The sequence below is a fragment of the Vanacampus margaritifer genome, chromosome 8 (assembly GCF_051991255.1).
Source record: "Vanacampus margaritifer isolate UIUO_Vmar chromosome 8, RoL_Vmar_1.0, whole genome shotgun sequence".
In the NCBI taxonomy this organism is placed as follows: domain Eukaryota; kingdom Metazoa; phylum Chordata; class Actinopteri; order Syngnathiformes; family Syngnathidae; genus Vanacampus; species Vanacampus margaritifer.
This window is the reverse complement of record NC_135439.1, coordinates 9464377-9481652: the sequence shown is the minus strand read 5'-3', so window position 1 is coordinate 9481652 and position 17276 is coordinate 9464377. Positions and strand designations below refer to the sequence as shown.

General features: G+C 39.7%; 2 protein-coding genes across 4 annotated transcripts in view; both read left to right on the top strand.

Moving 5' to 3' along the window:
* The window catches only part of LOC144056667 (guanine nucleotide-binding protein G(i) subunit alpha-2), a 37576-nt gene extending 27201 nt beyond the window's left edge, over nt 1–10375 (top strand). For all 3 annotated transcript variants that reach the window (XM_077573650.1, XM_077573649.1, XM_077573648.1), the window contains 6 exons: nt 202–362; nt 4718–4846; nt 6430–6559; nt 7613–7766; nt 8203–8396; nt 9426–10375. In XM_077573650.1, the coding sequence (XP_077429776.1) occupies nt 202–362; nt 4718–4846; nt 6430–6559; nt 7613–7766; nt 8203–8393 (765 nt within the window). In that variant the 3' untranslated portion in view covers nt 8394–8396; nt 9426–10375. The remainder of the gene's footprint in view (nt 1–201; nt 363–4717; nt 4847–6429; nt 6560–7612; nt 7767–8202; nt 8397–9425) is intronic.
* A 1134-nt stretch (nt 10376–11509) lies between these two features.
* On the top strand, nt 11510–15921 carry inka1b (inka box actin regulator 1b). The gene is made up of 3 exons (XM_077573401.1): nt 11510–11758; nt 11859–11904; nt 14282–15921. The coding sequence occupies exons 2-3, from the start codon at nt 11902–11904 to the stop codon at nt 15206–15208; spliced, it is 930 nt and encodes a 309-aa protein (XP_077429527.1). The 5' UTR covers nt 11510–11758; nt 11859–11901; the 3' UTR covers nt 15209–15921.
* Nucleotides 15922–17276: the final 1355 nt, after the last annotated feature.

Sequence of the window (17276 nt, the reverse complement as noted above, 5' to 3'; positions counted from 1 at the left end):
CTGTTTGCAAACATCTGCAACCTTGCCTGGTAATTTTGCTGTAAAAGAAAAACTGTTTGTGACCTTTAAAACTGTTTGAGAACATCTGCAACCTTTTGCAACCTTGCCTGGGAATGTTGCTGTACATCAACACAACCTGGACCAAATTCTTCAAATCTATCAGAATAATCAGTTATTTGGACCGTTGGTGTTTGTGTGCAGGACGACGCCCAGCAGCTCTTCGCTCTGTCCGCCGCCGCCGAGGAGCAGGGCGTCCTACCCGACGACCTGGCCAACGCCATCCTGCGACTGTGGGCCGACGGCGGCATACAGAGCTGCTTTTCTCGCTCGCGGGAATACCAGCTGAACGACTCGGCGGCATAGTGAGTGGGAATCGTTTCCATCCGGGGAAATAACGCCGCTCGCTAGTGATACCGTCTCATTTTTTATTCCACCTCTATGAATGGAAATGCAACTTATTGAGAAGATCCTTTTTAAAAGCGCTCTTTGTCCTCATCTCGCACTGTATTGGAAGAGGAAGTGGTATTGTTGTGCTTGCACTGTTGTGCGCTTATTGATTGAATGTTTTGCGTCACATGCGGCTGATACTATTTCTGCAGATTTCGCGATGGGTCTAATGGCGCCTCTTTTATATGCTCTGTCTGTACTGGAAAAGCTACTTTGACCTCCCCGGAGAGCCATCGAGACTGGCGAGATATCATCTGTTACCTGATTATTTAGCCTTCCCTGCGGTTTCATTCTTTAATATTGCAAGCAGATGAGTGCGATCATCTTGCCGGATCGCAAAAAATAAATAAAAATAGAGACGGCCCTCGTGATGATGAATCACTGAATACTTTATTATTAAAAGTGTACGTATTTTGCTACAGCTGATCAGATGAGATGATGTTTTTGGTGAGACAACGTTTAGAACTGATGCAAACCAAGATGCTAGTAGTTGTGGAATTCAAATAAATTGAAATTAATTTTATCTTTTTTTTTTTTATCTCTTTGCCAAGAATTTGGACAGTGAGAATATTTCAGTTTCATCTGGAGGAGTAAAGTTTTTTTTTTAAATATATATATATATATATTTGTATTTACGTTAAAATCCAAGGCCTGCTCATAATCCAACTTTCTGAGCGAAACAACGTCTGACTGGGTTAGACGAGCTCGCAGCTGGCCGTGAGGATGTTGCTAATGATGTAATGCTGCTGTAAGTGAGGTGGGCTGTAAACACAGATGCGCTTTCGTTCGCTCGCTGACTGACAGCCTGCTGGAAAATGTTTCCAAGATGAGAAGGCCCTTTAATGACTCGTAATGAGACTCGGGCAAAACCAGAAAAGGACTTAACAGGAATGAATTAAAGATGTTTTGTTTTTTTTCAAATCTTTCATGTCCTTGATTTGGCATAAAACAAAGTTTGAAGTAATTGCATGAAAATTTATTTTGTATTATTAAACAACCAAATGTGTACATTGAGGCGCATGTATTTTTGTTGTCCACTTGCCATCCTCACTTTCCACACCATATTATCTGTGACTTTGAGTGTGTGTGGCTTGAAAAGGTGGGTGAGTGACGTGGGAGCCGGCGAATAAGAGTGTAGAGTTGGCTGTTTTGAGTTCAGGTTAGCTGTTGGAAGTTAATCGGCTAACTGTTAGATTGTCTGTTGAATCTGGCGAGTTGTCCGGGGAGTGACGTGGGAGTCGGCGAATTAGCGTGCAGAATTTGCTGTTTTGTGTTCAGGTTAGTTGCTTGTAGTTAACCGGCTAACCGTTACCTTGTCTGTTGAGATGAGTCTGGGGAGTTGTCTGGTGTGTGACATGGGAGTCGGCGAATTAGCGTGTAGAGTTAGCTGTTTTGAGTTCGGGTTAGCTGCTGGTAGTAAACTGGCTAACTGTTAGCTTGTCTGTTGAGTCTGGTGAGTGATGCGGGAGTCGGTGAATTAGCGTGTAGAGTTAGCTGTTTTGAGTTCGGGTTGGTTGCTGGTAGTAAACCGGCTAACTGTTAGCTTGTCTGTTGAGTCTGGTGAGTTGTCTGGTGAGTGATGCAGGAGTCGGTGAATTAGCGTGTAGAGTTAGCTGTTTTGAGTTCGGGTTGGCTGCTGGTAGTAAACCGGCTAACTGTTAGCTTGTCTGTTGAGTCTGGTGAGTTGTCTGGTGTGTGACGTGGGAGTCGGCGAATTAGCGTGTAGAGTTAGCTGTTTTGAGTTCAGGTTAGCTGCTGGTAGTAAACCGGCTAACTGTTAGCTTGTCTGTTGAGTCTGGCGAGTTGTCTGGTGAGTGACGTGGGAGTCTGCGAATTAGCGTGTAGAATTGGCTGTTTTGAGTTCAGGTTAACTACTCGCCGTTAACTAGGCTAACTGTTAGCTTGGTTTCATGTTGAGTCCCTGAGCCTTTTACATGGTAGCTATGTTATGATTACAAATGTGCTATTTATCTGTTTATTTTGTTATTGTTTGTGCCATACTGCACCAGCGGCTATTCTTGACTTGATCCTTGAAAATCAGTTGGTTGCTTGTTTGAAAATGGTCCTATGAGAATTTCTACCTGGCAAGCGCTAGAAAACAAACTCTCCGCATCTATTGCCATCAAGTCACATGACCACCCCCTCCTCTTTGCGCCACTGCAGGAGCTGTAATCACCATCCATCCATCCATTTCCTATACTGCTTATCGTGTGTGAACTAAGCCATTGTTTCTGGCTAAGGATTTCTAATGCGATGCTGTTGTAGTACAGACAAGCAAAATCAGCAGTACAAATGACATATACAGAAGCCGAGTCCTGAATCAATGATGCAAGAGGTTTAGCCGCATTATGTTTTCAGGCAAATCAATTTTACGTCCTTTGATTCGAATTTCAACATCCATGAGCCATTTATACACACACACACACACACACACTCCCAATTGAAGTTTTTGCAGCGAGAGAGAATTCCCTTCATTGAGAGCTGCCGACCTTCAAAAAACAACACTGCCATTTTCTGGAAAGAGTGAAAAATTGCAGCGTTGGGAGTGTTTTATGCTGTGCTGACTGAACATTCGCTCCTCGGTGGAGCAGGTGGCATCTCCCCTGAGAAGCGCTTCAGGCTTTGTTTGGCTTGTGTTTGGACTCATCCATCATCTGATTCAGGCTCTCCTGTTCAAAAGAATCCTCCACTGACTTAACAAATACCACCTCAAATGTTGCCAATGTAGTGTAATGTAATGAGTCATGCATCTGAAGCATTCAAAGAAACCGAAATGAAAGATGCCAATGATAGTATAGACGATTGTCTAACCCAAATTTACTGGACTTGGCGTATGTGTAAAACAAGGAAGTAAGAGGAAATAAAGCAAGAGCAGATGAGTCTGTGTTTTAAATGGATACTTGACTCATTGACCCATTTTCAGCAGTAAAAAGTTCATATTTTGTCCAGAATTAATTTGCTGCCTTCTTTATTTTTCATGTACAATTAATACCTTTAAAAACAAATTCCGCCACCTACTGTTGACTGAAGGAAGTAGGTAACGACCAATCATGGCTCACCTGTTTTCTGGGTTTGGTCAGCAAACTGAGCCATGATTGGTCGTTACCTACTTTCTCAGCGCAGGTGATGATGTCATCTTCAGTCGACAGCAAGTGGAAAATTTTTTTTTAAAGACATTAATTGTACATGAAAAATAATGGAGTTATCAAATTAATTCTGTACAAAATATGAACTTTTTACTGCTGAAAATGGCTCAATGAGTCAAGAATCTCTTTAAAGTAAAATTGACTTCTTTTTTTCTAAAGGGTGCAAATCATTTGTGGTGAACAGTCAACGTAATCATTTGACAAGCAAAGAATTTCTTTCTTTAAAAATACTATTAGTTTTTCTTGCAATGCTAGAAATGTTTCTAATTTTGCAACTTATTTCTAAAAACATGCTTGGTTATATATATATCACTAATAATAATAGTACATTATTCTTATTATAGTATGACATTTTTTCCCCAAAAACCTTCATTCTAGGAAAAAATAACTTAATTTTCCAAATGTTTAATTTTCCCTTTTTTTTGTGTAAAATTGTACTTTAATAAAAGTACTCAATTCAGATGTTACAATGTTCCCTCTTAAATAAATAAATAAATAAATTGGAAAAACAAAATCAGTAAAAAAATAAAAAATAAAAAATCATAATTAGAATGTGACACTGATATTATGTTAAAAAAATTATATTACAAAAATCATAAAATAAATATATTTAAAAAAAAAAGTGTCAAAAGTAACCTCTTATCTACAGGCCAGATTACGCACCAGTAGACAGAGCGAAAACTTTGCACAGTTTCCAATACCGTAAAACTAATTAAAAAAACTTTAAAAAAAAAACTAAAAGCATCAGAAAATTATCCAGTCGTTGCGACAGAATGCCTAAAAAAAAAATCACACCACAGCTAGCAAACAGGTTCCCAGACGAGACCCCTAATATATTTTGGCCTCTTTAAGAGACCGCAACATATAAGAACACCAAAAAAAAAAAAAGGAGTGAGGTCAAACACCACAAGCTTTATTTAGTCCAGTCAAAAATAAGTTTAAACAAACAAACAAAAAGGACTGGATACCCTGACCAAAAGGAAAATAAGTGGGGCCAATGCTGGACCGACCCGATTCAGTGTCCCCCTAACATAAGAAACGGCAAAAATCTACTATGTGTCAAATAAGTGCATCATTTTGAGTGTTCCCTGTCTTGATGATGTCGCTTCTCACCCTCTTTGTAGTTACCTGAACGATCTGGAGAGGATAGCCAAAGCGGATTACATCCCCACCCAGCAGGATGTGCTGCGAACCCGCGTCAAGACCACTGGCATCGTGGAGACTCACTTCACGTTCAAAGAGCTGCACTTCAAGTAAGGGCGCTGATAATCCTGCAGTCAAAACAGAACTCCACTCGCACCCACTCGCGCTAAAAACACAACACATCGGCCCTCACCTGCTCTTAAACAAAGCCATTCGACTCATTGAGCAGAAAGTGCTCATTTCAACATTAATAGAACCTTGAAATGCGCAACGTGGCCAAATTAAAACAGCAATTAAAAGTGTAATTATTATGATTACACAGAGAGTAAATAAATGAGTTCCTCACCCCCACACTCCATTTGTCGGTCTATAAAAACAGATTTTTATGCAACGCATAAAACACGACTAGAGCACTTGTGTGGGACACTAATGGACTGACGCTGCTTACAGAGGATGTATGGACAGCGGAGGTTTATGTGTTCAAACATTTGATAAATGGGCCTGTGTTAACCCTTATGTAAGTGCATATAGATGAGAACAATGTGCAGTTGCCCCTTTTAAAGAAACTTTAGCGGTCATTCACAAGGTTTACGCAATATTGGCTTTAGCTCCTTGTGCTAACTAGCTAGCTCCCTAGCAAGTAACCGAGCACGCGGGGAGCTAGCGAGAGAGCTCGTTAGCTAGCACAAGGGGCTAAAGCAAAACTGTGGCAGGGTTTTTACTTTCTGGACCTGGATTTGCCACCTCTGTTTGCTGTATTGTTTTGGACTTGTACTTGAAAACGGTCAAAACCATCTTTTAACCCAAACTGGTATTGTGGTGGTGAAAAAGAAAAAGAAGAACAAAAACAAAAAGAAGAAGAAGAAAAACAAAAAGAAGAAGAAGAAGCTATTATTAATATTCTCAATAACTGGGTTAGCTGACACATTTCAAAGCTAAATTTCAAATACATTTAAATATCAGTTTTAAATGAACCGGTTGGTTAAAAATGACACAAAGTAAAAAATATTAGGGGTAAGTGAGATATTATACTGCTTCAACCTAAGCACAACAACAGCAAAAACCAGAGAATAGCTTCCAAAAAATATAAATATGTCAGCCATTGAAATCCGCTGGAGAGAAAAAAATTAAGCTGAATAAATTCTTCAAAAAAAACAAACATTCGCTATGCCTTTTCCATGAAAATGTAGGGGACAGAAACAGAAACATCCAACGTCTTTGATCTGTTGGTGATTTTGTGGGGCGCCAGCTAGTGGTGGGAATACGTATTGCAAGTGGTGAAGGCAATAAAACAGTGAAAAGCAGCCTGGTGTGATTTGCTCCCTTATCACATGCTTACCTTCTGCCCTCAGTATTTGACCTAAATAATACATGAAGGAATCAATAAACTTTTCTTTTCTTTTTTTTAAATATAGTTCTGTCTTTTCGTCATTGGTTTAAAAAGAGGAGAGAAAGCTCTCAATCTTTTCTAAAGGGTTTTGCAGAGTGTCTGTTACTGATTGCCCAATCAGATGCATTTCCGCCTCCTTCACTTCCAAAAGCAAGCTCATAAAATGTTAATGTACATCCAGGGATTGAATTTCACCTGAACTTTCTCTCTTTGTGTCTTTTAGTACCACTTGGCTCTGTCTGCCTCCACCTTGTACACACATTAACGCACTCGTGTCTCCTCTGCGTCATCTCTCCCTTGCAGGATGTTCGACGTGGGAGGCCAGCGCTCCGAGAGGAAGAAGTGGATCCACTGTTTCGAAGGCGTCACGGCCATTATCTTCTGCGTTGCCCTCAGCGCGTACGACCTGGTGCTGGCCGAGGATGAGGAGATGGTGAGGATGGCGCACCATCCTGCTGTGGCATGTTCATCTACTCCCATGATGAACGTTACTCACTTGTCATTACAGGGCTTTTAACACGTCTTCTTATGATTGCACAATCCATTTTGCTGTTCAACTAATTGAGTGTGCAAATCCAAAGTGGCTTGAACCATGTGACCCCAATTATTTGAACAGGTTATAAGTTTAATGCTTTGACAAGCCCCAATGCAACTCAGTCCTTGCATTTGAAATATTAAACAACAGCTCCCCCTGGTGGCACACTGCAAAAACGTAATGACTCGATCTTGACTTTTCTGCCAATACAGCAGGAACGTTTGACTTGGGAATACTTATTAAAAACAAGCTAACATAGATAGCCAAAAAGTAAAACCATGCTCCAATGAAAAATAAATGCTATTTTGTCAACTATATTTTTATGCCTACACATCCCTACATGAAAATATATCCACTTAAAGTTACCACGCCGCAATAAGAGGTGCTAGCCACCAACTAGCTCGCAAGCTAACAGGCTTCCAGGGCTCCATTTAGCCGTCGGAAGGGCAGCTGGCTCATAAATTGTGGCATCCAGAGTGTAGGTTTATCTTAGCTAGCTAGCCAACTGGATGCTGTAGTGGTAGAAAGGGGCCTAGTTAAGAACTTACTAGACTAAGTAACTTGCCTTTGCGCTGCACTCTGATGTGTTCTTAATTTCTTATATTGTAGGATAGGCGTGACTTATGTGAGATGCCCAGCATGCCGGGAAAAATGAAATATTGAAAAACAGTTTAATGCTATATCGCCACAATTCAGTGCTACCTAGCTAACCCATGTACATTGAGATTTGCACGTTTTCAGAAATTATCTTAAAACATGTTTAATGTATTTAGAAACAAATCTTGGAATTCAATCTACAGAGATTTTATTACGAAGGATAAAATATTTAAAGCAAGTAAAATGCTCTTACACAAAATCTACCTGGGAAGAATAAATATCTTGGCCCACACAGAATATTTTGCATTGATTCGAGATATTCATTTTCTGATCAATCGGTGACTTTTCTTTTAGAATCGCATGCACGAAAGCATGAAGCTGTTCGACTCCATTTGCAACAACAAGTGGTTCACCGAGACCTCCATCATCCTCTTTCTCAACAAGAAGGACCTCTTTGAGGAGAAGATCACCCGTAGCCCCCTCGCCATCTGCTTCCCAGAGTACACAGGTACAAGTTAGAACTGGTCTCACCCCGGAATCCACATTTTAATATAGTTAAAAATAAAAATAAAAATTTAAAAAAAAAAGCAAGTCTGTTGTAATTGAGCCAATGAGGACTGGAATGGGCTACTTCCATTTTTAATATTGATTTAAAGTTAAAAAGCTGTGATAAAAATGGATACTATGGCAATGATTACACATGAAAAAATGCTGGATTGCTTTCCAAGCCCACTTGCTGGATAGCCGTGACTGTTGAGCAGATTGAGTTACTTTTACCCAAGATTGGGTTCATTATTTGGGTTGAAGATTGGATTTGCTGAAGAGCTGACACTAGACGCCATTTTGGACAGTTTTGATGTGTACCTCGATTGCAGTCAATTTAATGTAACATTCTTAGAAAATATGGCTTCAACAGATAAAAAAAAAAATCATCTTCTTCCCAGGGGCCAACAAGTTTGACGAAGCAGCAAGTTACATCCAGACCAAGTTTGAGGACCTGAACAAGAAGAAGGACAACAAGGAGATCTACACCCACTTCACGTGTGCCACCGACACCAAGAACGTGCAGTTCGTCTTCGACGCCGTCACTGATGTCATCATCAAGAACAACCTGAAGGACTGCGGCCTTTTCTGAAGGGTCAGAGATTTTACAGTGCTTTTAAGCCTTTTAAGTGGTGATAGGAAAATGAAGCTTCGTGAAGCAATTCCATATATTTACTCCTCTGGATGGTGCTCTTGGTTTGAAGCTCCAATGGAATTGAATTAAATTGAAGTTTAAACCAAGAGTGCCATCTTGAGGCGTCAAAAAAGCATTGCAAGTGCTTCATGAAGCTTCATTTGTCCATCACTGCTTTTAAGATATTTTGGGAGGCTAGTTGGTCATTTTTCATACATGCAGTGAACTATCTACCGTCAAATTAAGAAGAAGAATTCATTATTTTGGTTTTGAACTTCTTTTCGGATGTTGCGACGTCGTAAATGTTGTGTTAGAGGTGTTGTAACATGTCCGAAAGGATAAATAAATAATTAATGACAATTTTATTTTACATCATTTTCAAACAAATAGTAATTATTTATTTCATCTACGAATAACCTAGCCCATCTGTTTGATTTAAAAATCAGATGTGTGCCTGAAGCAAAAATGTTGCCAGTTTTGTGATGCCCACATATTACTTCAACGTTTTCTTCTTCTTTTAAATTACAGCGATTCTCAGTGCGCTGTGGTTTGCAGGCTCCCCCTACTGGTGGAGAAAAGAATCACTGAATTAAATGCTCAAACTGCATTATGCTGCAGCGGCTTTAATTTTCTTCTTTTTTTTTATCGAGTACAGTACATTTGCTAAGAACAGTTCATTTGTATTAACATTTAGAAATACATTTGAATTGAATCATTATTTATTTACAATTTTTCCTTTTCCTGTATTTAAATGCAATGTTAATGTTCAACCTACCAAATGGCACTCTGGCTTTAAAAGAATATTAAATGTACTTTTTTAGGAATAAAACCGTTATTGAAAATATATGTTTATGTACTTTGTTTTGAAAGAACCACTGCATTAGGTTATACTCAAGTAATGAATGCGTGGAATTTAAAGTGTTGTATATAAATGCTGCAAAAAGTCTAAGTCAGTTCACTGACCTGTACTGTGTTTGTGTTTTGCGGCAGGCGTACACACTGCATGAGAAACTGCAGCAGCCATGTGACGATTACTGCTTTTCATAATGAAAACCGTGTCAGACGTAATTCCTACAAGAGGGGAAACCTTGAAGGGGCTTCAACAATCAATGATTGGCGACCATCTCCTCCTCTGTGTAACGCTGGTCCTGCATACAAAGTTGCCACACCTCGTTTCCTCTTTATACTCCTCCTAATGAATGTTTGAAGGCCCAAATTGGATGCGAATAATTTAGCAGCCACTCATGTGGGAAAAATGAGTTGGCTTTAATTGAATTGTTGGAATGCATGTAAAATGCACAAAGGATATCTCTCATCCATCAAGAGCTTGTGGTAATTATGATTTAAGTTACCATTTTTATTCACCAATGACTTTTCTTTTTTTTAAGATGTTGATTTTGCCCTTGATGTTATTAAAAGACAAGATTTTATATCACTGTTGATTTTGCCCTTGATGTTATTAAAAGACAAGATTTTATATCACATCAACTCATGTTAACAACTAACTGTTAAAATGTGGATGGCTGTGTGGCGGGAAAAAAAAATCATTTTTGTACGTCATTCACAATCAATAATGATCACGGTATTCTCCTGCATGACATTCCATTAATTAGCCTGCACCCACTCACACTCGTTACTTGTTTAACACAAACTGTGAGGTTTTAAATAATGTCTGTTGCTAACCTACTGTAGATTGTTGTGTACATTTTGTTTCGCTCCCAGTCTATAATTTTGACTTTATGTTTGTGCCTTGATATGTGTTTACACGTGTATCTTCATATTTGTTGTTCACAGTGTCAATTAGGGCTATTTCTACTCTGTATCCATAGCTTACCATGCATCCAAGCACACAGTCTGAAGGATGATGCAGTACTTGTTTGTTGATATTAAAGTACAAATCAAGTCACTTGGTAAATGTAAATAAAAGTTTGGTCCTGTGAGCTGAGTCTTTTTGTCCCAAAAATGTCATATTTTTATTTAGGACATTTTAAAAATCAACAGGTGCTGATCAAAGTTTTTTATTTGGGGGGATAAAAACGAAATACTGTGGAGTTCTAATAATTGAATGTAACTGCAAAATTTGTTTTTGTTTCAGATTCCCCCGCTCCCCACCCCCCACCCCCAAATATTCACTTGTTGAGAATCGTACTTTCATTTATGAACATTTGAAAAAATGTTTTGTCGCTTGAAACTATTTGACAACAACAAACAAGAATTCGTTCATTCGAGTGCACTGCATGTAAATATTTAGACCTGTTGGATGATGCTTAATTATTTTCTTGACTTGAATGAGTTCATTTGCATCAGCTTCCAGTCTATAACACAAGGTGCTACCATTTCTCACGTGTAAATGAGATAGAATGTGTACCGTGGTCAAATGTCTTGTATGCAATTCTAAAAAAGCCGGGAAAGCAAATAATGGTGAATGGTTTTCGTCATGAGAAAAGGTGCGTGAAGTGTTTGTATTCAGGCACAATCAAAAGATGCTAATACTTTATGCAGTAAGAAAGTTATACCCAGACGCAGCCACCAGGTGGCGCCTTCTGCTGTGGGTGCACTGCAGTTCCTATCCAGCACAGTTGCATGGGGAAACTTTGGTGCTCAACCGCCGCACGTTTGATTTTTCAAACGTCAAGAGTGACCAGTAATTGATGAGGAGAAAAAAAATATCAGATATATTAATAATAATAATAAAATCAGTCATTCTCATTTTAACTTCTATTATTTGTAATAAATCAAATTATTAGAAACTACTATTTTAATCAAATAAATACAAAAGTGACAAATGTATATGGTAAGCAACCGACATATTTACATTTAATATAATAACAAATTATATATTCAGAAAAATGAAAATAACTACTTACTAATAATAAGCATAATAAACCTAAATATAGTGTGTGTGTAAGGGGGGGGGGATTACAGGACATTTATTATACATGCTCAGTGAGCTGGATAAAAGAATAAAATGGACCGTAAGTGATTTGATTTGATCAATTTACTGATAATTAATACACATCACATATATCTGAATTTTACTTACTATAATTTGCAATACATATTTGACATCATATTTCTTACATTCATCCTCGCTTGTGACTGCTAAAAAACTCTTAAAATGATGACACATTTTTTGGGAGGCGGGGCTTTGTTTGAGGCGCCACGCTATTGGCGGAGAGTTTGGCTGCTCATTGGTTGAGACCAAACACTTCGGCCTCTACAAAGTGAGCTGTCAGCCGTCATGTTGATCACAAGAGTGAGAACTCAGCAGCCACAACATCATCACAAGTGAAATCTATGTGGGAGTTGGACCAAATGCCAAGGTTAGTTCTGCATATTTGATCAATTAATGCATATATTATAGAGAAAACTCTAATAAAATGTAATCAGTTGTTCATCGTTGGTTTTGTATTTGTTTTGTAGGACACATCGAAAGTTTTAACTTCACCGCAGACACTTACAAGCAATGGTAAGTTTATTTACCACTTTTTCTTGCATGCACCAATAGTATCTTGACTTGACTGTAACATATTAGTAGTAAATCATTGTGGCCACCAGCCCAAGGGAAAACTAACAACTCTTACTGAGAGTCCACAAGTGGACAAATCAATTGTGTGTTGTATGAAGGCAGCCGAGGAGAAAGTTTTGACACGGTGGCCCAGTGTGTCAATGCCGCCCCACTGAGGATAAGTTTGGGGAGGAGTGGGAGATGGAGAATGATGGGGAGGGGGGAGGCGAGTGGTCCCAAATGGTTCAGAACTCACAGCTGTGATAACATCATGTCATATGGAGTCTCTGAAGGCGAAACACTCAAAGGCGTCGAAGACCATTTTCCTTCTTTTTATCATCCAGTACGAGAGATGCACATTCACAAAGAGAGTAATGTTCACTTTTGATTGACATCGTCAGAGGTATTCATTTATGTTTATTATGGTGGCTGACGGCGCGACATCAGACGTGGGGCTGTTTCTCATTACTTGACCTTCTCGTGTAGCTAAATAACCAAAAGAGCTGTCAGTATGATGTCTCCACCACTACATGTGACAAACCACAATAATAATCACATGGTTATTATCATAGTCTTAAATGTATATATGTCTGACTGTGTAAGCCAAAACGGATCATTGTTTTCTTAGTAAAAGCATATTTGCCGACACTCTTGTGCTGGTATTGTAAATGTGCTCCCGGAAAATGATCTTGCCTTTTGTCAACTGACATATGTTCCATATGGCTTGAGAGAAATATTTTGTATTTAGTATTTTGCTGTTATTGATGCTGATTGGTTCAGTTTGATGCCTGTCTATATTGTAAACGGATCAATGGGCTGCTCACTCTAAATTGTGGGCCGGTTTCTTGGGGTAAAATGGAGGGAATTAATACTGTAACTAGACGAAGCAATTTCTGGATAAAATGCGGGTGAATGCTGAAATGTTGAATGAAAAAAATGTAGAAATGTATAATCATAGAATGAGGTGTAATGTTGTTGGAAAATATGGACTTATGCCAAATGGTATTGAATGATTTCGATTATATTATGATATTGGAAAAATGATAGTGAATGGTATATTGGTCCTAAATTATTTCCTAACCCTAACCCAAGCTCGTACCATAAGAAAAGTTCTATAAAATATTATATATATTTAGAGGAAAATGTTTTCTATGTGAGAATAGGAGGAGTGCTGACAATTGATCCCAAGGTGAATGGAATGATCTGAACAGTTTGAATTTTGAAAAGGAGTGAATTTTTGAATGTCCCATTCGAAATGAATAGGGATTTTTGAGGTGAAAAGTGTTGAATTGTGGGAAAACGGTGAAAGTAAGGACTGAGAAAAACAATAGCCCGTGAAGCGTTAATTTTTGGGACATGTTGAAGGTGGAACGGTTTGAATCGGTCAAGAAATGTAGAAGTAGTTGAAGGACAAATGAATGGGTATTTTTGAGGTGAAAAGTTTTGAACTGTTTGAAAACGGTGAAAATTAGGAATGAGAAAAACAATGGCCCGTAAAGCGTTAATTTTTGGAGCATGTTGAATTGAAATGGTTTGAATCAGTCGAGAAATGTAGAAGTAGTTGAAGGACAAATTATAACTAGAAAAATTCCCGCGGAAATTTTGAATGGGACTGCTGACTCTTGTAAATGAGCTGAACAGTTTAAAATTCAAACGACTGGAATCGGTCAAGAAATGTGGAAGTTAACCATAATCAACATCAACTAAAAGTATCTCACTGTCCCTGAATAATAAAATGATATAATAACAAAAATAAAGGTAGAAGAACATCACACAATTGAACTTCCCTAAACAAAGAGACCGGCCCACCGGGTTTCTGCCATGTATGCTAGCTAGCCAGTCCAGCCCTGTTTGTAATTTCTATCAATGATATGATTCATGTGTGATGTTGCATCACGTGGATTTCCGTTTGACTGACTCTGAACACTTCATCGTGATTCAGAGTGCAAATCCACAATGTTTGATTCACGCAGTAATCCGCAGCAAACAACATCCTCTGTGAGAGGATACGTACGACCCAGCTTCACGTCCCCCCCTTCTAAATTTCCTCTCCCGCCAGAGGAAGCAGGAATCGTTCTCCCCATTTCAAATGTGCATCCTGCTCTCTGACTTTTTTGTGTGGCTCGCACCGCTTGACGCGCCGATGGCCGCCCGGAGGTTTGTCGGGAATGTTTTTGCACGCTGGCGGAGACCGGTGATCTCAGCTGCTAACAATCCCGCCGGCTCAGAAACAACACAAGGAAGCGTTCAGGTCTCACCTCGCGATGGGATGTGCTTCGGACCCGGTTGTTGTTGTCCTTCTTCATCTGATTGTGTTTGTCTCCGTTTGCTTCTCCAGCTGTGTATGGGAGATTCCAGCGACTCTTTCCAGAACAGCGTGCAGAAGGCGATGCGCTCCCTGCAGGACCTGAAGCGGCCGGGCAGGCCGAGACCGCTCAGCGAGCCGTGCGACCGCTCCTTCGCCGTGACCCGCCTCTGCAAGCAGAAGATCCAGCAAGAGCGACTCTTGAACCAACGCGTGTCCCAAGCCAGCGAGGCCAGCACCTACGACTCGGCGTGCTGTTTGGCCAACCCGCTGGAGGAAGAAGAAGAAGAACCCAACGAGCGCTTGGCTCAAGGTTCGCCTAACAGTGAGAAGAGTTTGGATTTTGACTCGGGCTACTCAGAGGCCTCCTGGCACGATGAAGGTGTTGTTCTGAGAAGGACAAGAAACGTGCGGGTTTCCTCTTCCGCTTGCCTCCGAACAAACACGGGACCTTCGGGTCGGATTCGACCCAAATCCACCTCGGACGCTTGCTTAGAGCGCTGGACCTCCTTTGAGGCCAGCGACCCAGAGGACTGGACTACAGCCTTGCTAAGCAGAAGCAGGAACCGACAGCCTCTGGTTCTGGGGGACAACAGCTTTGCGGACCTAATTAAGAACTGGATGGACCTACCAGAGTGTCCAGAACCTGCAGAACTCAAACCAAGCGCCGGCCGGCGTCTCGCCAAGGACATCCTAGTCAACATGAAGCGACGACTGGCCGGAATGTCCAAAAGTGTGGAGATGAGGCAGAAACCGGCAGAGTCCGCTCGAGGGAGCAGGGCCGCTGAGGTGCCCAAACGGTTGTCCTGCCCTGTGGGACTCCAGTCGCTCAAACCTTTCTTCCACCAGTCGCACACGGGCCTGCACGCGCTCGACTCGGACTTCTACCACTTCACCGCACTCATGAAGACGGGCAGTCGACAGCCCATAATATGCAACGACATCATCGGCTACATCTGACTCTTTAAGATGGATTTTTACCAACCCGAATGAACCTTCCTTATATTTAACTGCTCTCAGTTTGTAAACAAATGTAAACTGTTTGCTAATCCTTTTTACCCTACACATGCAATAAAACACTTGTAAACCCATTTAAAAGAAGCAGTTCAGTCTCCAAATCATTGCAAGATATATTTTTTATTCCCAACAGATTAAGGTGCTCTTTGCAGTATTTTTTTTTTCATGATGTTGGCATCACCTTGCTACTTGCAGGGCATGTGAGGATTGCCATAGGCTGTGACTTATAAACCAACTTTATTATCCTCACTAAGGCGTCGGTTGAAATTAAATTAAAGCTTTACTGGTGGTCTGAAGTTTCTTTTTTTCATTTCTGTGGCAAACCTAAGAGCTGGCAAATAACACAAATGTCGCCATCAGTCAGTCATACATGTTCACATTACATCCACACAGATAGAGGGTGGTTAATTGAACTCAAAATGTAATCACAAATGTAAATCTGTTGAGAGACAAGCACATTTCTTTACCTTGTTGCCACTTTAACCGGACTAAGTATGTTTTAACTGTGGAATTTGTCGTCTCTTCAAACGTCTCAATATGCACTGTCAATTTTCCGTCATATGCCGTTATCCCTTTCTACGATCCTTCAAAATAAAACTTCCACTCAACAGGAAGTTAGAAAATAAGAGTTCCGGAATTGTCATAAATTTGGCAAATAAACCCGCTGTCCTTTACACTCACTATAACTACGTGTTGTCTTTTGTCCATAAAGAAAAACACTTCCCCTTATAAACAAACCATTCACTTGTGAGGTTATGTGAGAAAACAGAACCGAAGCCATGCAAGGACACACAAAGACCTCATCAGCTGCCGGCTCTGCCTTCACTCCTTCCACAGCGTCCTCAGCTTGTCCTCAATTAGACCTTGAAAGCGCTCCAGCAGCAGTGGATCATCTAATCCATAGGCAGAGGCCAGCATCTACTTCTTAACCTTCAGAAGACTCACATGACCCAAATGCAACGGTTGCCACGCAGAATTTAAAGTGTTATTAAAGGTCACTGGGTTCAAAATTTGCTGCAACACAAATTAATTAATTAATTTCCCCCTATCATTGTGGTAATGAAATAGATTTGTTTCCTAGTGTCAATTACTTATTTCAAAAGAAATTCAAGATCAAAATGTATGAATCCAAACAAGCACTGTTTGATCTTATTCAGTGTAACAATTTTGTCTCTCGGTGCCAAGTTTTTACTTTCTGTAACTTGTGCAAAGAGATTTTTGGGGGGGGAGGGATAAAAGACAAAGCACTGCTTGAGTAACTTTTTATGGCAACAAGATACAAGAGACACTTTGAAAAATATGTGTATTAAATGAGAGGGATACATATAAAATAAACATAAACTATTTATATAAAAAAGTCGAAAGAAGCTAAACACAAATATACATGAAAACATGAAACATAAAAACTAACTGTTTGATACCACTTTCTTTGCCAGACGTACAATTACGAGAACTGAACTCTTGATACCAAGTACCATTACCACTGTTAGTTTTGCTATATACAACTGTAAAAAAAAAATTAAAAAAAAAAAGCAAAACAAAACAATGACAGACAATTTTAAAGAAAGATCTATATATCCCAGTGCAGCATTTTTTAAATTAATGGCAATTTTCTCTTCTAATTTTTCATTTCTAATAATAATAATTTTCATCCCTAATAATAAAATATAAATCCTTGTACAAATCAATACCTCTAATCAATTCATAAAATAAAATTAAACTTAAGATAATTATAATAATAATATTAGGGTTTAATGTTAGGGTTAGGTTTTAGGGTTAGGGTTAGGGTTTAGGGTTAGGGTTAGGGTTTAGGTCTAGGGTTAGGGTTAGGGTTAGGGTTAGGATTAGGGCTAGGGCTAGGGTTAGGGTTAGGGTTAGGTTTTAGGGTTAGGGTTTAGGGTTTAGGGCTAGGGTTAGGGTTAGGGTTTAATGTTAGGGTTAGGTTTTAGGGTTAGGGTTAGGGTTAGGGTTAGGGTTTAGGGTTAGGGTTAGGGTTAGGGTTAGGGTTCGG